The 25319-nt window shown below is 41.6% G+C and overlaps 1 protein-coding gene across 4 annotated transcripts in view; it reads right to left on the reverse strand.

The window, feature by feature from the left end:
• Positions 1-25319, reverse strand: part of PRUNE2 (prune homolog 2 with BCH domain) — a 253971-nt gene that overhangs the window by 13015 nt on the left and 215637 nt on the right. For all 4 annotated transcript variants that reach the window (XM_078062221.1, XM_036103212.2, XM_078062220.1 and 1 more), the window contains exons 11-16: positions 24005-24205; positions 15689-15862; positions 9414-9516; positions 8640-8771; positions 7425-7511; positions 2305-2403 (exon numbers count right to left, since the gene is read on the reverse strand). In XM_078062221.1, coding sequence (XP_077918347.1) covers positions 2305-2403; positions 7425-7511; positions 8640-8771; positions 9414-9516; positions 15689-15862; positions 24005-24205 — 796 coding nt within the window. The remainder of the gene's footprint in view (positions 1-2304; positions 2404-7424; positions 7512-8639; positions 8772-9413; positions 9517-15688; positions 15863-24004; positions 24206-25319) is intronic.

Below are 25319 nucleotides of genomic sequence, written 5' to 3' on the forward strand. Positions count from 1 at the left end.
CTGAATACTGGCCTTGGGACTGGCTGAGACCGGACTCTCCGAATGTCATTGAGTAACGGGAAGGGGCTATGGCTCGTATCAATTTGAAAATGCCGTAACATGAAAATGAGACAATGGGGGCCAGGAACAGGAGTGGCAGAGAGGACATCCAGAGAAGACACGTTGCACAGGACAGGAGAAAACATGGACACATGGGGAGGACATAGATGGTTGTCAATTTCTTCCAAATGGAACCCTTCCTTCCGAAGAAACTTCTCCTGAATGGGAGCCTTTGAAAAATGATGGGTGTCGATGAATGAAAAGTGCCCTGGACATGTTTAACTTCTCATTTAAATGGTCCCATATGTTAGTCCCTAAAAGCAACATCAGTATAATAAATAACATTCTGGATTGCCAACTGAGGCCGGGAGGCTTCCTGAAGGCATTATGTACATTTTCATTCAATCCTCGGGACCTTTCTGTGAATTGCCCCCAACACGTCCCGTTTTCTGGATGCTGCAGCTGAGACATGGAAAGTTTTAATAGGTAGCCTGAAGTCTTAGAGACATCAGGGGACGGTAAGAAGATTCAAATCTAATGCTAAGTCTCCAACACACATTCCCTTCTCTTTTTCCAACTGCCACACCATGGAAGCATTACTCTATTGCCTAGAAAGTGGCCATTTCCCTTTCAAGAGAGAATGTCCTTGTCATCTTTTGCAAATGAGACAGCGTTATAAGAGGTGGGTGCTCCAGTCACTTTTTTTTTTCTCATGACCCTGAGATCAAGACCTGAACTGAGATCAAGAGTCCGACACTTAACCGACTGAGCCACCCAGGTGCCCCTCCAGTTACTTTTTTTATTGAAAGAGTAGGAGTAGCTCTGGAGATGGGATGCACCTTCTTGAGGCAGCAGGATAGAGCTGTGAGGTATGCTGGGTGCGGGAGCCCCATAAGCTAATGAGGATCAAAGCCATAGTTAGAATTACAGAAACACTGCTTGATTCGGCTGAGCCAACTGGCAGTTCTGAGCCAAATCACTATCCTGTGTTCACCTCGTATCAGCACAAGGAAAACCAAATGCATCTGCTCCTGAGCTTTGACTTCAGATAGATACTTTAAGGGAGGTCAAGGAAACTACTAGAAAAGGGGATGGGAATTCTGGTGCCAGGCTGACCTGGATCTGAATTCTAGTTCCATCTCATCCTTGCTCCTACTTACACTTTGCATAAGTAACTTTTCTTTATTATTAGCTTCCCTGATCTGCAGATGGGGGTTTACTGTGGAGATTAAACACACGATATAAATAAGCACGTCTATCTCCGACAAAGTATTGCCGCTAAACATGAGTCCTTTCCTTCCTGTTTCTTTTCCTTTTTTTAAATATTTATTTATTTATTTATTTATTATTATTTTTTTTTTAGTAAAGGAACTCTTTTTTGGAAGTGCAAATTGGGAGATCCATTTTGCTATCCGTCTTTTGGAGGAAGGGATGGGGCGGGGGGGAGGGGCAGTTATCCTTGTCTGTTCTCTTTGAGCTAATGGTTAAATTCCTCCCATTTTAATCAAATAAAAAAATGAGTGAATCAGACACAGTGGAAGAAAAGCACGATCCACACGAAGCACAAAACAATGGTTCTTTGCAACAATGAACCAAGCAGGAGGGTTCATTTGTCAGTATCCATATTTTTAAGTCTCAGCTCCAAGTGGTCGGTGTTAACGGTTACTCATTATTTTCGCAGCAGGATCCAACGACCTTCAGTCTCCATGCTCCGTTTTCACAGGCTGTGGCTCCATTACCCTATCCTGAGGAAGGGGGTCATCCCTAACCACGCCATCTACCACCCGCCTTACCTTTCACCTGAAGGGAACCGTGTGAAAAAGGATGTAGAAGAAAACAGAGAAAAGGTAGTCCCCCCCACCCGGTCTTTTCCCAGGGTCATGCAGGTAAGTTCTTTTCTATAAGGCAATATGGAAAGCAAAGCTATGCTCAGACCCAGCTGTTTGTGTGAGAGCGGGAGACACAGGTGACAGATTCACTGATTAATGTTAACTTCACGCTGTCCCCAAAATGGTGGCAAAATTCAAGGTGAAATGAGCAATAATCAATAACCCCAAGAGAAGATTATGTGAAAGAGGATCTGAAAGAACAGAACAGTTCTCTATGGGTTATGAGAAAATATCTATTTATTGGAAAATATTAAATATTCATTTTAAATAGAAGATAATGCCATTTCCCCAGTATTCCAGAAATGAGTTCTTTTCCAACCTCCCTCTCCAAACATGCAGTATTTCTTACCAAATCTTGGAAACCATCCAGACTTACTTGATGATGCTCTCTGGAATATGGATGCAATCCATTGGGATCAGCCCACTGAGTTCTGATAAGCTATTGACATATTTAATTTTACTGCTGAATTTTGAACTAAAAAAAAAAAAGAAAAGAAAAAAGATATCATTAGTGGCTACTTCATCCTTCCTAAGGCTGTTGCCTCTTGAAAATCCTGAAAAATGCAACACCTTGGCCCAGCACTTACTAAAAAGAAAGACTATATATTTGAGTAGTTACAACATGCCAGATATTGTTTTAAGTGGTTTATATTTATTAACTCACTTATTTCTTCCACAGCCTTCCAAGGTAGGTGCTATTCTTCTCTTTCTTTTAAAAAGATGCTCCTAGGGGCGCCTGGGTGGCTCAGCTGGTTAAGTGACTGCCTTCGGCTCAGGTCATGATCCTGGAGTCCCAGGATCGAGTCCTGTATCGGGCTCCCTGTTCAGCAAGGAGTCTGCTTCTCCCTCTGACCCTCCCCCCTCTCATGTGCTTTCTCTCTCTCATTCTCGCTCTCTCAAATGAATAAATAAATAAAATACTTAAAAAAAAAAGACGCTCCTAGTGGTCTTTTTTTTTTTTTAATTTATTTTAAGTAAACTCTATGCAACACATGGGGCTCGAACTCACAATCTCGAGATCAAGAGTCGCATGCTCTACTGACTGAGCCAGCCAGGCATCCCATTATTCTCTACTTAAAGATAAGGAAACTCGAGACACAGGCAGTTAAGGATTTGCCCACGGTCTCACCTTCAGTAAGTGGTAGAGGCTGGATTCAAACCTGGGCAGTTTGACTAGAGTCTACACTCATTTTTTTTTTTTTTAAAGTTTTTTTATAATTCCAGTTCGTTAACCTACAGTGTTATATTCGTTTCAGGTGTACTATATAGTGATTCACACTTCCATACATCACCCGGTGTTCATCACAACACCTGCAGTCCTTACCCCCATCACTGATTTCACCCATCCCCCCACCCAGAGTCTACACTCTCGACCACACATGGCATGGCGCCCGGTGGTTCCTGCCACTCTCCATAGTCATTGCTTTATGGTTTTGTTTGGCTTTGTTTGCTTGTTTATTTGTTTTTACCAAACAAAAATCTTGTCATTAGTTCTTTCAGAATTTACCAAGGTTGAGTTATTTTTAAAGTATATGTAAACTCGTTTACCTCTTAAGGTTTTAGCTTAAATTTTTTTTTTTTTTAGTTTTTTTTCTCCTAATTTTAAGTTTTAGCCAGGGAGTTCATTCCAGATGCTCCAATGTTCAAAACCATGTTCTGGTAACTGAATCTGAATTACAAAAAGCTTTCATCTAAACATTGTCATGTTAGATGTATGTACATGTACAGAAAACAACATGAAATACCACTGAAAATGATCAAGGAATTTGCCTCTGGGAAGGGAGTGAGGGACAGGAACTGGAAGTTGTTGAAGGAAAAACTTGGTCTTGTCCTTAATGATTGGATGTTTTGTAAGAAGAAGGCATTTGTGTATTATTGCAAACTAATTTTTAAAATTCATCATTCTACTTGAAAGGGAACTTGACCAAGCACTGACTGAACTTTCCGAAGAGTTCCCCATGAAAAGACCTCCCCCAGTCTACTGACCATGCTGAGCTGTCTGCCTCCTGTTCAACTATGGGGCATTCTAGAAGGAAGCATCTGCAGGGTCGTTTCTCTCTATATTTATCTTTCACGTTGTACTTGCTGTTTGACCCTGGGCCACTGGCTGTGACTTGTGAATAACTTTTGTCTTCACACAGTCACCTGTAGGCCTCCTGATCAGTCGTGGGTGAACACACACCACCAGTGATATGCGTGCTGCGTGAGGCCTCTTCCTTCCCCTGGACTTTCTGAGCTAAATTCAGGTTTTGGTAAAAGATGGAATGGGGGGCGGGGGAAGCCTCCAGCTCCAGGGTTTTATGTTCACTAGCATGTACGGTTCTCCGAGCACGCCATATTGTCTCCTTCTTGGTGTGTTTGTACCTGCCGTTTCTACCTGGTTTCAGCTAACCAGTCCTGTCGGTTCCTCAAAACTCACCTTGATGGCTCATTCTTCTGGAATGCCTCTCTTGACTCAGACTCTCAGCCTTTACTCTCCCCGTCACCCCAGCCTCACCTGTGCCCTGAGTTATCGCCACCACACCGCTTCAGTGGTACCCTGTATTGTAATTGCTTACCTGTCTGCCTATGTCAGCTGCCAGGCCCTGAGCTTTCTGAGGACAGCACCTGAGCTAATTAATCTCTCAATCTCCGCCTCACATTTGAAAAAAAAAGGAATGTCCCATCTACCTCTATCATAGGAGTTACCTGTTAGCAGGGAAAAGACCTAGAATACATTTAAAAAAATTTTTTTATTGTTATGTTAATCCCCATACATTACATCATTAGTTTTAGATATAGTGTTCCATGATTCATTGTTTGTGCATAACACCCAGTGCTCCATGCAGAACGTGCCCTCCTCAATACCCATCACCAGGCTAACCCATCCTCCCACCCCCTTCCCCTCTAGAACCCTCAGTTTGTTTTTCAGAGTCCATCGTCTCTCATGGTTCTTCTCCCCCTCCGATTTCCCCCCCTTCATTCTTCCCCTCCTGCTACATTCTTCTTCTTCTTTTTTTCTTTCTTAACATATATTGCTAGAATACATTTTAGTGACCTCTTTTTTCAGGTCTGAAAATTGGTTACGCTGACACAGGCTGATTGACAGGGGAATCTTCAAAGAGGGTCTCCCAGGATGAGACTGTAGGATACAATGTTTAAGTGCTTGAAATGTGTTTTCTTTACAGTGAGGCAGACAATTGGGTTCAAAGCCTGAGTCTATCACTCATTGACTATATTACATTAGACCTGGGATTGGCAAATACAGCCCATGGGCCAAAGCTAGCTCGCTGTGTTTTACAGCCCTCCAGCTACCGAAGGGTTTTTACATTTTTAAAAAATATTTGAAAAAATATCAAAACAAGACTATCTTATGGCATGTAAAAATTTTTAAGAAATTCAATTTCAGTGTTCCTATATCAAGTTTGATTGGAAGACAGCCACGCTTACTCATCCACATGCTGTCTATGACCGCTTTCAACCTAGCATGGCAGAGCTGAGCAGCTGTGACTGGGACCAGATGGCCCACACAATCTAAAATATATACCATTTGATCCCTCACAGAACGGGTTTGCTGGCTCTTGCTGTAGACAATTCATCTGACCTCCCTGAACCTCAGGGACTTTTCCTTTATAAGGGAAACAGTAAACAGGACCTCCTCCAGAGCACTGTCATTGCAAGTAAATGAAATAATGCCTGTAAATACCCAATAAATGTAAGCCATTGTTCTCTGTAATTTACCACAAGACTATTTGCTATAATTTTATTATTATTGCTGGACTTATTGCCTTGAAGCTCCCTTCAATAAATAATGTTGGATTGTAATTATTTTTCAGTATTCTTATGGTAACAAATATTTACCATATTTACCAACAATATTTATTTATCAAGAAACATATTTGTTTTATAATTATAACACCCAAACTATTAAACAGACATCAGTGAATGAATATGAACACTAATGTTTACTTTTTTTACCCATTAAACTTAAAATTTTTTTTTTTATTTTTAAGTAACCTGTACGTCCAATGTGGGGCTTGAACTTACAATCCCAAGATCAAGAGTTACATGCTCTACCACCTGAGCCAGCCAGGCATCCACCATTAAACTTTTTATAAGCTCTTCAGTGTGCATTGATTCCTACTCTCCTATCAAAGCATTTTCTATTATTAAAATAAGTGACTGGGGTGCCTGGGTGGCTCAGATGGTTAAGCTTCTGCCTTCGGCTCAGGTCATGATCCCAGCGTCCTGGGATCGAGCCCCACATTGGGCTCCCGGCTCAGCAGAGAGCCTGCTTCTTCCTCTCCCTCTGCCTCTCTCCCTGCTCATGCTCTCTCTCTCTCTCTCTCTCTCTCTCTCTGTGTCTCAAATGAATAAATAAAATCTTTAAAAAAAAAAATAAGTGACTTTTTGTATACCTTAAATATTTCATATTATTTTTTAAAGCAATTGAACACAGTATGGTAAAGAACTAAACTTTGCCAGAGGAAAACTAGGTTGAATGATGCTACTCAACTGTTGGAAGTAGGAGATGGAAATGCTGCATCTATGTAAGTGCACACTGAACACAAAAGGATAGATGCGGAAGGCACAGGAAACGCTATGTAAAAAATAAATAAAGGTTTTTAACTTTTAGTTGTTTTTTTTTCTTCCAGAAGTGATCAGAATGTTTCTTAGAAATTCATTAGTAATTAAAATAAATAAATAAATAAATAAATAAATAAATAATAAATAAATAAAATGGAAAAAAAGAAAAAAAAGAAATTCATTAGTAACTTTGAAACAGAAAACTTTCAATTTATCTAATCTGCATCCGGATGTTGGGTAAGACCGTATTTTATTTGGAAGTTTGCTAGGAAATACATACTGTCCCTTTCATTTAACTGTTCCAAGTCTTACTACATTATGAGGCATGTGTTATTTTTCTTTGCTTCCCCAAAACGTAAGGTTATATGGTATCGAACACAACATAGACGGTGAATAAATATTCACTGACTTGAAACTGAATTGAAACCAAGAATCCTCCTGGGCAATCAAAAAAAGCTCTCAAAGTGACTGCCCAGCCTCTTTCCCTAAGTTTGGTGGCCTACATGATATTTGCTCAGAAGAAGAAAAATTAGGACAGTCATTGCTCCTGATTCTGTCCTTGGTTTGTCTTTATTTTCCATTGTTGTATTATGCTGCCTTTTCTATTCTCTACAAAATACCATATCACTTTAAAAGTATTATCTACCCTTCTGTAATGTGGCATGGAAATCCCACCACCTCATTTTCTGTGTTATAGCAAGCAATATAGAGTTCATGTTTTGTAAAAAATGGGGAAAAATAGTCATTATAAAATAATGCTCACTCTTACTTAGGGTTTCTTGCTAGATCGTCCAAAATATCTTTCCAGGAAAGCCAGAGACAAAATATGTCTTCCTAAATACTCTCTCAGTTTATGAACTCTTGTTCATAAGTAACGTATTTTGGAAAACTACTAGTCGTACTTTTACTTTTTCTATAACAACAACATACCTTATAAAAGGTCGTGTCACTGCAAGGATTGTTCTGATGAACCAAGATGGATGAACAATGATGAATGATTTCAGATTCTTCCGCAATCTGTTTTAAAAAAAGAAAAAGAATTACTCATAACCCATTTCCAGTAGGAGTTAAAACAGAAAGTATATCCCCAAATAAGAATATTATAATATTAGAGAGTTCTAGGTAAGTTACTATTACCTGATGAGAAGGTATAGAATGACTATGATTAATAAAAAATACTTTGAGATATCACTTGTAACTTGTATGATGCCAACCTCATTTTCCCATAGGAATCCACGTAAAATAGAATGGTTGTATCAGTGCTTAAATCTAGAACTATCATGGTATATTTTTGCTTAACAATGCTTTTCATTTTTGCCAGCATTATCTTTACTATTTTGAAAAGAGCACACTCTTACTAGCAACTCAGCCGATTTATTGGATCAACTAAGCCTTGGTTTCTTCTTCTGTATAATGAAACAGTATGTCATGTGGTTATTTGTCGTTCAGGCTACCATTTTAACATTCTTGACATTCAGGCATGTTTTTCAGCATTAGCAATGCTGCTTTATAAATGTTTGGATCATCAGATGGATCTTCGTTAATATAAGATCATGCAAGGAGCCACATCTGAGGGGACACCACACTTATCATAGACACCATAAGTCTGTATATTTATGATAATTTTCCTGTTGCTGGCAATATAACATGTTTTGTTTTAGTCCAGCCAGTATGGATGGAAGTAAAGTATCTTGACGAAAAGGTGCACTAAGGCACCAAATGGGCAAGCGGTTAACTTGAATCATCAGTGAATAATGAAATACGAGCACGACAGTTGCCCAAACCAAAACAGTCCCAGTGAACATAAAGCAGCGTCAAGATCATGTGAACCAGTAAAGAATCGTGGCTACTCTGGTTTATCAACATAAATTGCACCTCCATGTGGCAAAGGCATATGCATAGTTTAGGACAGACTTGGTCATCAGGTTTGAGATGAAAACATCTAACAGAATCTAGATTTATTTCAGATTTGGGGCATCAAGTGACACCTTTCTTAATATTTTTATATACTTATAATTTATTATCTCAGCTCTGCATAGTTCAGTGTTCCTAAAACGTGATCACGTTCTTGGTAGATGACAGGGAATTAGAAATGGGAGTTACCGAGGAAGTCAAAACAGGGATTAAATAATGGAGCCCACATACCGCCTGTCAATCATCTGGTAGCATTTCTTCATCCAGCCCAGCCCTGGCATCTTCCGTCTTGGGGTTGCTCCATTCAAGTACACAATCATATAGTCCTCAGCTACCATCAGCTCTAAAGTACTTATTACATATCTGATCACAGGAAGGAAGAGGAGTGTTTTCATTTCCCCACGTGAAACAGTTCATCTTATTTACACTCTAATTATATAACATTTAAATTATAGGGAGTATGCCATTGAAGAATGGTTGTGCATATTACCTCTTTACCTTGAAAAGAATGCAGTTTCCTAAGATGATTTCCCTGAGAGTGAGTATTGCTCATTTATTTGTACGGTTATCTTTTTTTTTTTTTTTAAATGCAGGTACACTAAAAAAATGTGTAGGTTAGAACCTGAATTTCAAAAATGTCAACCATGTTATCATATACTAAGGGCCCAAGTGAATGATATAAATGAACCTGGATTATCACCAGCTGACTGACCAAGAACATGTTATCGAGGAACAAAAATAACACTTTACCCAAAGGAAATGTTACAGAATTTCAGAGTGCAGGCAAAACTGTGTTCATTTTGTTTTCAATTCATCCTGCTGACAAAAGAGTTCTTTTAAAGGTTTTAGCCTCTTGAGCAATATTCCTTGACAGAGATTTCATTGACTTTTCATCAAAGGCCGAGAATATTCTACATCATCTACTTCCTCTTCTTAAAGACGCTCTATCTGCCATGACATGCCACAGACATTCACTCAAAGCACTTTGTCAGAAGTATCACTCACAGGAAAAGATTTTCCATGACATAGTGGTAATCCGCCCGGCTGCTGTCTGGCAGAAAACAGGCAGCAAACACAATGATGGCATTTAGGCCATCCCCATAGTAGCCTGGGGGACAAACAGAAAGACATTTGTAACCCAGCTGAAAGCTCTTAATAATATTTAACCTAAAGGACAAATCTGGAAGCCCTGACAAGTGTGTGTATATGGATGTAAGAGATACATCTTTAAGTGAGTATTATATCGACTATCCTTCTATATGTATAAACACATAAACTTACTTTTCAGGAGTTAAAGTGTATGTTATATAGAGTCTTAAATATACAGTGTGAATATATTTGCATATATAGTATATCCACTTGTGGACGATTATATGTGTTGTACATCGTCATGAATGGGGTATATAAATATTCAACTTATCAAAGGATGGGTTGACTTATGGGTATCTAATTTATATAATGCTTCTGTCTTTTACCGGCTGAGAAGTTCTGTTTGATCCTCTTTAGCGTTTTTTAATTTTAGACTCTGGCTAATTTAAAGGGAAAATCTAGTCACTGAATTGCAATATAATCAGATACACGTACTCCAGTGACCAGATACTAGTAAGCTGACAAGTAAAAGCACCTTTACTTTGATTCTGAGGACTGGTTCCCTTGCCTGTGGCATCCCTGGGGTCTCCTGATTCAACAGACAGTGCAGGGACACATGGAAAGTTCTGGCCAGGCCTAGAATAACTGAGCACAGAATTCAGAGCCCCGTCTTTTTTAAAAGGAGCAAACTCAAGAAGGGCCTGGTTAAAGCTGACCTCTCTTTGAGTTTTATGAAAATACATGCTTTGGGGAAAACTTGAGACTTACTTCCTGGTAGGTAACGTGGACAGGGAACGGAGGTGGAGGTCTACTTGCATGTGGTGCTGAGAAGATAAAAGGCAAGTGTGGAACTCCTGAGAGTCAAGGACAATGTAGGGACATCTCAGGACACTTTACCCACATCTGAGAGCTCTGTCCCCTTCTTTAAGCTCCGTGTTCCCTCAGAGCTCATCTTTTGAAACTCATGGCAGCTGTTGGTCAAACCCCACAGGTTAATGAGTGGAATCTCACGTGTCTGTCAGACTTAAAAATGGAAGCAATGCACTGTTTTCATTTTTTTTGAGACTTATTTATTTTAGAGAGAGAGAGAGAGATCACGTGCACAAGTGGGGGAAGGGGCAGAGGGAGAGAGAGAGAGAGAGGGAGAATCCTGAGCAGGCCCCATGTTCTGCGCTGTGCCCGACACAGGGCTCAATCTCATGACCCTGAGATCATGACCTGAGCCGAAGTCGAGTCGGCCCCTTAACCCAGTGAGCCACCCAGGCGCCCCACTGTGTTTCCATTTTTTTTTTTTTTTAATATCCCTTTTTCAGCACTCGGCATTTCTGTCCCATCACACAGTTCTGGATTTCAGAATCGTTAGACAGAGCTGCCTCAGAGCTCTGAGGAGGCGGACAGGACCTACCCGCCAGCCTCATCAGAACTCAGTGCGTTTTCATTTTTTTTTTCCCCCCAGGACTCTAAATACCCCTCTGGTGATTACATGGCAGTAAAATACTGGCTGGATATAGACTTGGATGGGCTTAACTCTTGAAAAGCAGTTTAATAAGATGTTCTCTACAAAGAGAGAGCATGACACTACCACAAAAGAGGTGGGGGCAGAGAGTGATACCAACTAAAAATATATCAAATTATGGGTTTGTGTGTATGACTAATCTGAGGTTGTGGTATGCAGTGTTTACTCTCCATGTCTTAGAAGATGCTGCCTATGTAAGTACGCACCTGATGTAACGCATGTTTGCAAAACCAGATTGGGGTAGCTTCCCTATGGATTATTTGCCTTGTTTTGTCTTTTCCAACATGTGGGTATTTACCAACTTCTTTTTTGAATGAGATGTGAAGGAAATAAATCTCCTTCTCCAATGGCAGAAGGAGATTTATTTTAATACAACGAGAGTTTGTTTCACCAAACAATTGCATTTAAGGAGGTTCATAACCGAATGAAAACCCACAAAGGGTAAAGCAGCTTTGATCTGCTAATGCTAACACCACAAAAGTACGCAATTTGGACTCAGCTCAATGACAAGGACCGGGTCCATTAAAAGAGATAACAGAAGTAATGAATCCAACTTGAAAACAAGTACAAAAGCATCCTTTCAAAAAGCATCTTTCTAGGAGGAGCTGCCTGGCCCCAGGGTGTCAAGATAATTTCAAGGCCATGACCATGCAGCTACTTTGATTTCTTTTTCTGTTTCTGGAGAATTTCTAAGATTTTTTTTTTTAAAGGACAGTCTGAGGTTTATAAACAGTACTTCAGAACTGGTCATCTTAAATGGCACTTCAGCTCTTTGCGTCAGTGTGTCTGTCCTTGGAATGCTGTGGTGTTGTATTCATTTAGGTTCATGTAATCGAAGGAATACTGAAGAATCAGCTCACCACTTCTTGGTCATTGTCTAAGTCAGGAACGTCTCTTTATAGAAAACTTCCTGAAATTTACAAATGAAGGTGGATTTTTGTACTTTTGGGGAGAGGAGCTGTAGGAAGGGAAGAAGAGGCAAAAGACAGAGGAAGAGAACAGGAGGAGGTTAAGACCTAAGATGTCAGAAGGAACTAGAAGAAAAAGATATCTTCATGGAAGTTTTCCTTCCAAACTAAGATCTGGTGCCACTGTTATTAGGCTCTGGAGATACTTCAGATCATCATTGCTGGCAAAGGGCAATCGCGGGAATGAGTGGTCCCACTTGCTTTTTGTCCCCCACAAATGCCTTCAAGGGGGTCAGCTAAGCCAATTTCTATGTTAACTATGCAGCTTACTCAAGTGAAGTTGGCTTCCAGCAGCTGAATAATTCATTTGAAGTTCAGTTTTTTAAAACATGTGTTTTATCTGACTCTCTTCTTAGTAACCAGGAGGTGAGTTCGGGGTGTGTGCGTGGAGGTGCATGCGCAATCCCACCATGGGGCCTCCTGAGACCCTCTGCAGCAATAATGCAAACCTTACCTGAGGCAGAACAGAGAGGAAAGGGACGTAACACAAATTTGATGGCCAGCAAATGGAATGGAGAGAGAAGGGAAGATGTCACAGTCGCAACCAAAACATACACACACACACACCAGCCCGCAACTCTTCTCCTCATTCTTTCCGGGGCCATTTGTTCAGCAACACTGCAGAGGAGTTACCTGAATCTCCTATAATGAAATAAGAGAAGTAAAGAAAGAAGAAAGGAAACTTCTCATTATAATGCTTTGGTGTGACCGTCCTACGTTATTTAAATGCATCCTCTGTTCCAAGGTCAGAAAAGCCAGTTTCTGGCCTTAACGTGACCCCACACTATTGTTGATCAAACCCACCCAGATCTCTCTTTGTCCTTTTATTGAAGCAGATAACAGGAATATTGCTCACGGGCTCATGGGAGGTGACACTGACTCTGAGATCACCCTCTTTTGACTGATGACATAGTTAAGGCCCAAGATGTCAGGTCACGTACCAAGGTCATAGAGTAATTAGCAGCAAAGACCGGGCTTGAACTCTGTTCCTCTATATCCGTACAAGGCCTCTTACAATAGCTCCCATCAAGGTCACCAAAGCTGAAGCCTGAACTATTTGTCTCCATCCTGCTCTCACGCCTATGCCCAGCTGGTAGGGACTCCTGGCAGGGCCTGGCTTTGCAGCCAAGTGAGGCAGCGATTTTCATGACCCCCATCTTGCAGTTAACGCTGAGCACTGTCCCGCCGCCCCTTTCCTGTGGGCCTCAATGGGAAAACCTCGTCCGAGCAAAATGGCAGACACCCAGACGAGACCCAGGCCCACTGTGGAGCGCTCCCTCTTAAAGGCTCATCAGAAGCCAGGCTCACAAAGGCAATGGATTGGTCTCTAGGGAGGACTGCTTGATGATCCTTAGAGCCTAAGAAGGTGTGTCAGCTTCCAACACAGCGGGCCGAGCTCTGGCAAATTCAGAACTAAAATCTGCATTGTCTTTACCTACGGAGCACAAAAGCTGCTCAGGGGGTGGGGAGAGGCGGCGTCTCGCTACCGTCCCGGCTGGGGAGGGGTGGGGGTGAAGCCAGGGACACACTCATGCAGGCCAGCGCCTGGAGGAGGCCGTGGGGCGGGGGGGGGGCAGCCGGGCAGAGGAAAGGCGGCCTTTTCTTCCACACAAACTGGACAGTCACACGGACAAAACTGGGCTCACGGACACAGAACGGAGGGGAGCGGACGCCGGGGGAGCGGGGGGCAAGGATGCAGGGCACAGCAAACCACGTTATCCCTGAGGGGTGCGCTGCATTGTCACAAGGAGTGTGAGAGGCAGAAGCAGTGGCTTTGTTTTGACCCTGCTGTGTTGATGATCTTTCCTGATTCGGGCAGCAGATCAGCCGATAGATGGGCTCAACCCTCTCACCCAACCCACCTGCTTTCGCCGGGGTTGAAAGAACAAGCAGGTGAGTCTGCCAGGGAAAGGAGAGATAATCCGGCCTCAGGAAAACAGAGAGGCCGTGAGGCCCCTTCTTCACAACAAAGGGGCTCTTCATTTAAGACCAGAGTGGTAAACATTCATATGGATTATCACTGGGTGACTCTGATTTACTTCGACAGACTTTTCTCCTGTTTTTGACCTTTTTTGGAATGGGCACGGGCTACTTTTATTGTCAGCCTCCGTTTTGTTTTCTTTTTATTTCCAAAAAGCAAACAAACCAGAAATACCCGATGGGTGGTGCAAAGGAGGGATGAGCTTCTGGGAAGATCTGGGATGACGGTCAGGTTGTGGTTTGCGTCATAAGAACGAAAGGGTCGACTCTAGGGCCCGTGGTCTGTCCCCTGCAGCATGAGCAGGCCCGCTTTCATTCTGCAGGGCTGTGGAAAGGTTTCCCTTAGAGGGAACGGCTTTCAGCCCCACAGCGGCTATCATGGGCCATATTACCATTTCAGGTCACAAATAGTGAGGCAGGGCAAAGGAAGGTCATGGCCAGGGGCACCTATGGGCATTTTCTTTCACTCTCAAGGTGGGGATCCCTGGCCGATGCTGATACTTACGTGGAGGGAGCAATGCAAGGGTGGAAGATGGATAATCGGCTGGTGGAGGGAAGTTTGATTGAAAAAAACAAAATGTCCTTCTGCTCGTTAGAAAACAAAAGCTATGGGTTTAATGCAGCGCCAAGACACTTATTTCCCTGTCCTTGTTAAGGAAGAAAGAACAACAATTGCCTTGTCAGCTTACACTTTTTCTGGAACAGCTGAGTGTTTAGGGTGGTGCCTCAGGCCTGCAGGAAAGGAGTGCATGCAGCAGAAAAATAAAAAAAGCCGTTTCCTGAAGTTGACACATTAAATGTGTTGCTTGTGCTCATCTGACTTTTTGTGATTCCAAAATTAATCAAGGCTCCTGGAGCTCCTAAAAAGCACTGGAAATACGGAACACAATTTTTTTTCTCTCCCTTGTCCCTCCCTAAGGAGGTGGAGGCTTTTACCAGAAATGCCTGTTGTCAGGCCCGGATATAATGGAGTCTATAGAAAAGCCAACTTCAGGTAGGGGAAAAAAACGACCAGGCCGAGTCTGAAGAGATTTCCTAAAGCTCCTAAGAGGATTCGAGAGACCGTTTTGTTATGAGAAGCACCTCTGGGGTAGTGATCTTACTACAGGCTATGCTGGTAGAGACTCGGAAGCGATTCAGTTAAACCCTACAAACACGGTGAGTGTAGTCACCATCTGTCACCATACAACATTATTACAATACTGTTGACCGTATTCCCTGTGCTGTACTACTCATTTCCGTGGCTCATTTATTTCATAACTGGAAGTCTGCTGAGCATTTCATAATGTGTATATATATATATATATATATATGTGTGTGTGTCAAATCACTAGGTTGTACACTTAAAACTAATATAATATTGTATGTTAACTATATTTCAATAAAAATTACCCTACGACTGACCCATATGAATTCCAAACAGATATCATTAAATTGGACAACTATAGTTTTCAAGAAATTTGCCCAGAAGATTATAGCTGTCAGATATGTGGTGTGAAAAAGCAGTTTTCACATCGGAGAGCTATTTTTTACATAGGCTTTGCAATATTTATAGAATTAAGTCTGAGGTAATGTACTTAGCTCTACAGTCCCCTGAATACTGACTGCAGAATAGGTTTTGAGGATGTCATGATGCAGAGAACCCTAATTTCATTTTCTAATTAAAAAAAAAAATATATATATGGCTGCCCTGGTCCCCACCTCCCCGATTCACAAAGCTTGACTACCTCCGTGAGAAATGACTCTCCTGTAGGGCTCGATGACCTTCATGTCAATCCGTTGTTCCTGTTCTCCAATCACCACCGTCCTCCACAACCGATTGTCTTCTCTCTCCTCTTCGGCTGTATACTCTGGGATGGACTCTGACTCTTGGCCAGAATCTTTGTTAGATGTGGAACCCTCTGGAAGCGAAGCACAGAGAAGGACTGAAGAGCAAGACTCCACAGCTCAGGCAGTTCAATGAGCTATCTCCTGGCAGAGCCAACCCGAGGGCACTCCCTGTTGGGCACAACTCTTACAGAGCCGAACACCATCGTGACCACATAAAGGATGTTCAGTGAAGTCTTATTGATTGATGGATTGAACCACCAAGTCCATGCTAAGGCCAGGCTGAGGGTGGGGACAGGTGCAGGGCTAGAGCCGCCTTGTATCAGTGGACCAAGGGAGTATCGGCCGGTACCAATTCATCCTTGATCATTCAGGTTGAAGACTGGGGACCTTTCTCATGGGGTAAAAGGTGATTTATCAGGCCCAGATAATTTTGTTTTCCTTGGGCCACATATCCTGGTATATCCTAAGTGGTTACTATCTTGATGATACCACCGTCCTAAGATCCCCCCTCCCCCCTCCCTCCCCAAGACTCTTACAAAGGAATTGAGCCCCCTTCCTTATTGGGAGCAAATTTGGGCGGAAATACGGTATTACTTCCAATGGATTTTTCAAAATATGCTACAGAAAGATTTTATGTTAAGCAAGAAACAAACAGCTTCATAGACCAGAAATGCTCTAAGGCCAAAAATTCCTAACACTCCTATTTGGTGGGTGCATGTGGCAATAAAAAAGTCCACTGAACGTTCTTTGGAGAAACATTTACTACCCACTCTTGTGCATCCAAAAAAAAAGCAACAACGGTGCTGTTGGTTTTTTGTTTTTTGTTTTTTAAAGAATAAGCAGCAATTGTTTTCATGTTTACTTCAGCTACTCGTAGAGTTTAGCAGTGGTTATTCTTTGTATGTTTAAGTAATTTGAAGGAAAACATTATTTCTAACCTTCACAATAATTCTGTGAGATATTATCATTCTTATTTTTCCATTCATGGGAAAGGATCTTTGATTTATATTGTACTTTACTTATATTCATTTTATGGCACTTTGATAATAAGAATAGTAATACTTCATTAGATAGCTACTATGTGTCAGGCATGGTAGATATTACAGTAGGGATTGTAGGGATTATAGTAGGCATTAAAGTAGACATGCCCATGCAAAAACTGACTTTGAGTTCGTTTGCTATCACACTATACCCTAAGTGTGTGATTGTCTCACTCTCTTTATTCTACCACCAGCCTGGGAATTCCTTGGGCCAAGAAATTGTGCCAGAACCACCTTTTATTATTCACCTCCACCAACCAACTCCATACTTAGCTTGGAAACCTGCACGGAGCACTCAGTGAAAATTGAGGCGAATGGGTAAATAAAGGAAAGCTTGGACAAGTTCCTGAAAATATAGGTAATTGGTGAGGGGACCACAACAAAGCCATTATGTTCTGGAAGACTCCTCAAGACACATTCAAACGTGTCTAATTACCTGGGACTTAGAAGAGCAAACTGAAAGCCAGCTGGGAAGCAATCCTAGCCTTTTTTGCCAACACCAACAGCTACCACCACCTACAGAGCCTTGCTTCCCTCTGCGTTCCCGCCAGCGCTCCTCATCTTACTAAGGACAGGAAGCAGCAACTTTTGGCTTCAGACCAAGCTCTGTGTCACTGGCGCAAATCCATCCATCTGTACTGGACTCCCAGTCTGGAATCCCTTCCTGCTTCTCCCTTCCTCTTGGCTGAGGGCCCCTGGATGCTTATCTTCGCTCCCTTCCTGGGACCCTGTTTTCCATCTGGTCTCTATGCCCTCAGAACTCCGGGCTCGGATGTGGGCTTGTCTTCAGTGTTCCTGTGCATACATGCTCTGCCTTGTAACAAGCTCACCATCCTCCAGCCCCTCTTTATCCTTATTTGGGACTTTCTGGCCTGGTCTAGCTTGACCCAGGGGATCTCTGTGGGGTGACTGTTTTGTTTTCTGCATGCTTTTACTGAGGCTACCTCATTTAAAAAAATTTGTATACCATATTCTTTTTTCTGGTTATAAAAATAAAATGCTAATAAAAGTTCAAGCAATGCAGACATTGTTCATCAAAACCGCAGAAGTCCCCAGGGCCACTTTCACTCATTATTGTTTGCTGTGTAATCTTTTCATTATGGACATGCACACAAGCATACTCCCCTCCCCCAAAGTATGATTATTCTATATATTCTGCATGTTCTTTTTTTTTTTTTCTTTAAGTAGCTCCACACCCAGCACGGAGCCCAATGTGGGGCTCAACTCACGACCCTGAGATCAAGACCTGAGCTGAGATCAAGAGTAGGATGCTCAATCAACTGAGCCACCCAGGTGTCCCTATTCTGCTTTTTTAAAAAAGATTTCATTTGAGAGAGAGAGAGAGAGCAGGGGGAGGGGCAGAAGGAGAAGCAGACTCCCCGCTGAGTAGGGAGCTCCATGCGGGGTTTGACCCCAGGACCCTGGGAACATGAACTGCCCGAAGGCAGATGCTTAACTGACTGAGCCATGCAGGTGCCCCCCTATTCTGCATATTTTATACATATTCTTCTATAAGGTACTTCTACCTAAAAATATAGCATAGGCTTCTTTTCATCTCAGTGGATATAAACCCTCTCATTTTTTTAGTTAGTTTGTTTATTTATGGTACTCTCTATCCCCAACTTGGGGCTCAAACTCACAACCCCGAGATCAAGAGTCACAGGCTCATCCAACTAAGCCAGCCTGGTGCCCCTAAACCCTGCTTATTTTACAAAGGAGCCCTAGAGTGTTCCATTTGACTGATGTTTTTTAGCTTATCAATCCCATAGTGATGGAAATTTAGTTTTATTCTCTTTTGTTGTTGTTCTGATAAAGAATTTGCTTCAGTAAGTATCTTTGTGCAGGTATCCTGTCTCACCAGTGTGCATACTTCTAGGGGTTAATTCCTAGCAGTGGGATGCTGGCTCGGAAGCTGTAAGGACTTAAAGTTTTCATGGGTATTTTTGCCCTTGAATATGTCACACCAAAATACATGAGTAGTTGTTTCTTCATACTATCAAAGACTCTAGAGGATAGCAAAGTTTTTAACCCTGGACAAATTAGGGTGAAACTTGTCTTTTGATTCTTTTAATTTGTATTCCTTTAATTATTAAAGAAGGTAAAAATTTTTAAGGTCCCCTGCCTAGTATGGTCCTTATTGATTTGTTGAGTTCTTTATATAGAACTTTGTCATACACCATAATTATTTTCCTCCTTTGTGCTTAGCTCTTCTTCTTTCTTTCTTTCTTTTTAAAGATTTTACTTTTAAGTAATCTCTATACCCAACATGGGGCTTGAACGCACAACTGAGATCAAGAGTTGCACACTCTACCTACTGAGCCAGCCAGACGCCCCTGTGCTTAGCTTTTAAACTGATATTCTTATCAAACAGAAATTTCGTATTTTTATATAGCTGAATCTTTAATTTTTGTCTTTATGGGTTGTTGTTTTTTTTTAAAGACTTATTTATTTTAGAGAGAGAGAGAGAGAACACGAGCGGGTGGGGCAGAGGGAGAGGGAGAGAGAATCCCAAGCAGACTCCACACTGAGCACAGAGCTGGATGGGGGCTCGATCCCACAACCCCAAGATTATGACCCCAGCCGACTGTGCCACCCAGGTGCCCCATCTTTATGTTTTTTGATCACTGTATCATAGTAAGAAAGAGCACTTCTTCCTAAAAATATGTATGTAATACTAGCATTTTCCTGTAGTTTATTATTTTTTTAAAGCATTATTACTCATTTTGGGATAAAAGTGTGGGCCTTTTTATGAAATGTTACCCCAATTGTTCAGAGAGGGGGAGCTGGTAAGGTTCTGGGGTTCCTTCTCCTTTCCCCACCTCTTCTGATTGATGTAAATGGCCAAAAGAAATTATTGAAGAGCTAGGGGTACAGTAAATTCTCAAAGTGTTCATTTTTAAAAGTCCACAGTATAAGCTAGTAAGAAATAAAGATGGCTTTCTTTACCCCCTTGAATTAGTAATATGCTCCCGATCTTCATAATTCTTCTGCGTTACTCTAACCCCACCCCCGAACCCCCCCACGGCCATCATTTTCTATTTTCAAAAATTTCAGTACTCATTTAACTTTCTATCCCCAGGGCTGCCAAATTTAACTTTTGGTCCGATGCCCTCTTCACTGAGAAATGCTTGATTTTCTTTGTCTTCTTCCCTTAATAACAAGCTTTTCTCCCGGGTGACTGCTGAAGTCAGTTAAGCCCTGGGGAGGAGTCGACTTGAACGTTTTCCTTTGTCTTTCGGGGGATGATTTACTACACAAGCTCCCGAATGGCCCGTGCTGTAGGGACCACGGTGGGGAATGCATCGTCCGTGTGCAATACGGCCTCCCTAGAGGTGGTTGTCTGCGGGAGCCTCCAGCAGGGACCTGTGTCTGGGAAAGGTGACTAGCTCTCTACATTGTGATCAGACACCGAGAATGTGAATAATCTTAGTGGACATTGTTTGAACTTTATCTTGTTGGAGGAGAGGCATCCTGTATGCAGTGAAGGGAGCTTTTAAAGTTGTTTTGCTGACAAAGAGCAGGGAGGCAGTTAATTTGTCTGTAAAACCCAGCATTGACCAGTACAAAGAAGAATCCTCCTTGCAGACCACACCCTGTGGCCTAAGGTTGCTTGTGGGTAAAACAAAATAAGATTAACGCTTATTTTAGTTAGGGGTAGTTTACACGTAGTTAAAACATATAAGCTGGTTACTTGCAGGCTGTTAAGGGCAGTGGAACATGGTAGGTGGGGAAGTTAAATGAAGTGACTGCCTGATTGTCTGGAGAAAATGGTGGAGCACCTTTTTCACCCTGTTAACTGTTTGTTATTAGGGGTTCTAGAAAAGGTAGCTTAGGGGTGCCTGGGCGGCTCAGTCGGTTAAGTCTCCTACTCTTGACTTTGGCTCGAGTTATGATCTCAGGGTCTTGAGATCGAGCCCTGAGTTGGGTGATGCGTGGGGCGTGGAGCCTGCCTGAGTAAGATTCTCTCTCTCCCCACCTTCCTCTGCTGCCCACCCCCTCCCCCACGCTCTCACATGCTCTCTCTCTCTCAAATAGAGAAATAAATCTTTAAAAAAAAAAAAAAAAAGAAAGAAAAAAAGAAAAGGTAGCTTAAATGAGGTCACTAACCATCACTTAGGAGCCTAGGAGGAAAAAATAAAAGCACATGAGTGTTTCTTACAACATCCTTATCAGAAATATTCAGGCTAGAATTCTTTATCATTTTTCCATTTCCCCTATGAAATGCTTTTGCTGAGATCTGAGTTATGGTAAAAAAAATAACTGAGGTGGGTTTGGAAAACAGAAATAGGTCATCATTTTTCTCACCTTTGGATATTTTTAAGTTTCTAGGACTAGTATTAAATAAATAATTTTTTTTTTTTTTATAAGAAGGCTCAGATCTCCCTTAATTTGAAAGATTGACCTCCTAAATCCTTCAGTATCTACATGTTTTTGGTATCTCTGGCACTTAAGGACCAGAGGAAGTCAAGCTTTAATTATATTGGTACTTTGAATGGTATTTTCCAACTATTTGGACACGATTATTAAAGAAAATTGCTTGGAAGTGGAGACCGATTTAATGTCTTTTGAGAGTGAGATTCAAAAAATGTTTCATAAGCAAAACCACATTGTGGGCAAATAATCTGCCAGGAATGCTTGGTCATCAGCTACAGAATAAAACAGGCAAATGGCATGAAAGTTCTTCAAGTGCTTGGTAAAGTAAGAGCCTTGAAATCAGGAAAATGGCCGGGTAAAAGGGCATGTAAATAAATGTACGGGTAGGGACATGGGGCTTGGCTTCTGGAGTGTTAGCCTCATCTCGTAAAAGACGTCTCCTATTCATCGTCAGCATACTCTGGAGAAGCAGCATGGCCCAGAAGTCAAGGACGACAACTCGGGGTTTGAATGCTGGCTCTGATATTTACTAGCTATGTGACCTGAGGTAAATCATTTAACCCGTGCCTCAGTGTTCTCATCTTAAAATGGGGTAAACAGGATACCTGTCCATAGAGCGGACATTCATCGAGCTGAGGATTAATATACTTAATATTTATAAAGCACCTAGCCCAAATCCTGGTGCACAGTAAGCACTTGGAAAGGGTTCATTAAAGAAATCACTGACCAAATATTTTGAAACACAGTGCCTCCAAAACTCCAGTGTTGTTTAGGAGGTATACACTTGGTTCCAAATGCTCACACAAGAAACCCACAAACGTGCCTGCTTTCAAGCATTGATTTCATACTCGGGGACTAAAATGAACTCACTTCTCTTCTAGAGTCTGTTATCTATTGCTGCCTGTTTACAAAATAAAGCTACTCAGATGCCCTTTGTGTTCTCCAAGCTTAATGTTTTTGTTGGTTTAAAACAGCATCTGACCATACATCCATCATTTGAAAATCAAGGTGGGCTTTACAATTCAACTTACATTAAAATTCCATCCTTTGAATTTAAGACCTAAATGTAGGGTTATGGTTGTGAAACTGGTTCCTTCAACAAAACTGTGTCGACGGAATAAAAGGAACTGTGTCAGCCAGGGGCAGCTTTAATTACCAGTTCGCTCAGCTACCGCCACGTCGCTTGGCAGTTTTGCTATTTATAAACAGAAAAGGCTCCGATGTGGTGTGACACGGCTCTCTCTAGGGCACAGGGAAGTGCAGGGGGAGAGAGGGAGGGGCCACCTCACGCTGCAGCTGTCTTCTGTGGGATGGGAGGCAAGGGAGGATTCTTTCACGTGGGAAGGTATTAGCAGTTCAAGGGCTGGGGCAGCCGGGGGGCCGCCGGGGTGGATGGAGTAGCTGGGGAAGAGTCTCGGGGATGGGAGGAAAGAATACGAACTCAAGACCTTTCACCTTCTCTTTGTGTCTTTCCACTTACAGGGTCGAATACCCAGATGACTGCAGAAATTTGAGAACACGGCCACGGTGCAATATAAAATCTCTACTTAAACAGAAGAAACTGTCACACAGGTAGCTTAGCCATTTCCCGTTCTTTTGACTTGGGGAAAATAAGGCTTAGCCTCTGTAAAGGCAGGGTCTGAATCCGTGCTGGTCATGGTGGTAGTCCTGGTGGCTCAATGATCGTTGGTTGAATTAATGAGCGAATTTGATGAATTTCCTAATTTCCTACTTATGTTCTCCTAGGAATGACACTGTGTAAGTGTCAGGACATCATTGCATATTGTGGCATTTGTTTTTTGACCGTAATAATTTTCCTAATGTATAAAAAAGCAATAGCTTTGTCCAGGATATTCCTGCTTTGAATTTCAAATATTATAAAGTCAGAGAATACCACCCTGTAAACTAGAAACTATGGAATGCCATTTTATAAAGCAAAAGCTTTGTATTTGGATATAATTTCTTAACAAACCCAATTTTACTGAGCAAGAGGAAGAACTAAAGTGAGACTGATATTCCTATCAGGAATGTCAGTGTTTGATCCAGCAACTCTTACTTGTCTTCCTTTTTGTTCTTCACCCCGAGGCCATCCCTCCTTCCTTTCTATTTTACGGGAGATATAGCAATGAGCAGAATAAAGTCCCTGCCCTCACAAAGCAGATATTCTAGTGGGAAGGGAAAGACAATAAACATAAACCAAATAGTTAAATGATAGGATTTCAATTACTGACACATGGAAAATAAAATAAGTAGAGGGATAGAAAGTGACTAGGTTGGGAGGTGGGGAGCTCCTTTGGTGACAGAGGTCAAGGAAGGCCTCTCTGAGAAGGTGACATCTGATTAAGATCTGAATAAAGAGAAGGAGCCAGCCATGAATGATCTTCAAGGAAGAACATTCCAGACAGGGGGAGCTTGTACAGAGAAATTAGTAAGCTCTAATTTTTCTGCTCCAAATGTTATCTTCCAGATTCAATTCTCTTTCTCTGCAAACCCAGCCCCAATTTTCTTACAACACAGCATGTAATAGTTTTCCCGCAACCCCAGGGCTTACCACAAGGCTTGCCAAGAATAAGCATTTAACAAAGGAGCAGTGGGTATGTATGATCTCTGTGAACCATACCTGTTCTATTATATTCTGAACTGTCAATCACAGCCACCTATGACCTGAGATACAAACAAAAGCTTTTAGAAATCACAGAAAGGAGCCACCAGCAACAAAATAGGAGGATTGTTCCCAGGGCCACTTAGATAATCTTTCACTTTTCACATAACTTTGGCCTTGACAACTTGGTGACTTACCATGCCCAGTGTACTCAAAAGAATCTGCTTCGTCAGGGGTATCGAGTTCATCCACGTTGATATCGATTTCATCTGGACTGTCTAGGTTATCATCAGAGAGAATAGACCCTTCACTTTGGTCCAGAGAAAGATTGATATTTGGGGCTGTGAGTTTGATTCTCCGAGGATGAGCGTCGTTAAGATCCAGAGAATTAGGAGGTTCTAAAGAAGAAAAAAATAGGAACATCAAGTATTAGACCATATACATGGCTGCCAACAGTGGGTGTGGGAATTTGGATCCCCTTCTTGACCAGCAGGCCTCAGTACTGGCTCATCCCAGCCACATCAGTCCTGGGCACATAGAAATAAAAAGTGGGAGCCATTGCGAAAGGAGCAGAAAACCAGTTTTCAGACCTGCCCTGTTCAAGTTTCAGAACTTGACAGTGATACAACAATGAATTGAATTTTTATGATGCATAAGAAAAACAGCTAAGTGTACATAGATCTCATAATGGTTCTTAAAGACTTCACTCCTATGGAATGAAGGATAAGAAATTTATCTATTATGTTCATGGGCACTCCCAAAATTCTTCTCTGCAGTTCCTGACAATTCTGTGTATGATCTGTAGTGATCTTTCTTTGACTGGAATTTTATTTTATTTTTTTAAATAAAACTGGGGTATCTTCACAAATTACATTATTTGCTCAAGTAGTCACTACCTTTTATGCTAATATTTCTTGACATTGGTTCCTACATCATAAGTGACAGTCTTCATATGTTAAGGCTCATGGAAGTAGCTCCCACCCTCTCAATGTAATCTGCACCTTGCTCCTACTGTGACTTCCACTTATCACAAAATTTTTGAAAGGCCATCTGGTATACCCCTCAATTCTGGAATTGTAACTCTGGTCTTGTCCTAAGGAAAGTAATTCTGTTTCTTTGTCATTAAAATTTTTTCTCTGTATAGAACATCACCCGAACTGTGTTCCATGTAATGTTTTTATGTATTATACTTGAAAAAAGTTCCTATTGACCAATAAGTTTGAAAAACATTGGGTTTCTATAGTACAGGAATTCTCAGAGCAGTGCTGTCCAAAAGAGTTTTTTGGTGATGATAGAAATGTTCTATATAGCTGTTGAGCACTTGAAAAGAAGCTAGTGCAACTGAAGAACTGAACTTTTCAAGTTTATTTTAAATTTCAATTAATTTAAATAGCCACAGGTAGTGAACCACTACCATATAGGATAACCATAGCCTTAATACTGTATCATTCACAAATGCATTGTGAAACTTTAAGAGCAGTGTGGATATGCAGTGGCTACCAGGCTGGTTTG

This window comes from Halichoerus grypus, chromosome 14 (genome assembly GCF_964656455.1).
Source record: "Halichoerus grypus chromosome 14, mHalGry1.hap1.1, whole genome shotgun sequence".
NCBI lineage: Eukaryota > Metazoa > Chordata > Mammalia > Carnivora > Phocidae > Halichoerus > Halichoerus grypus.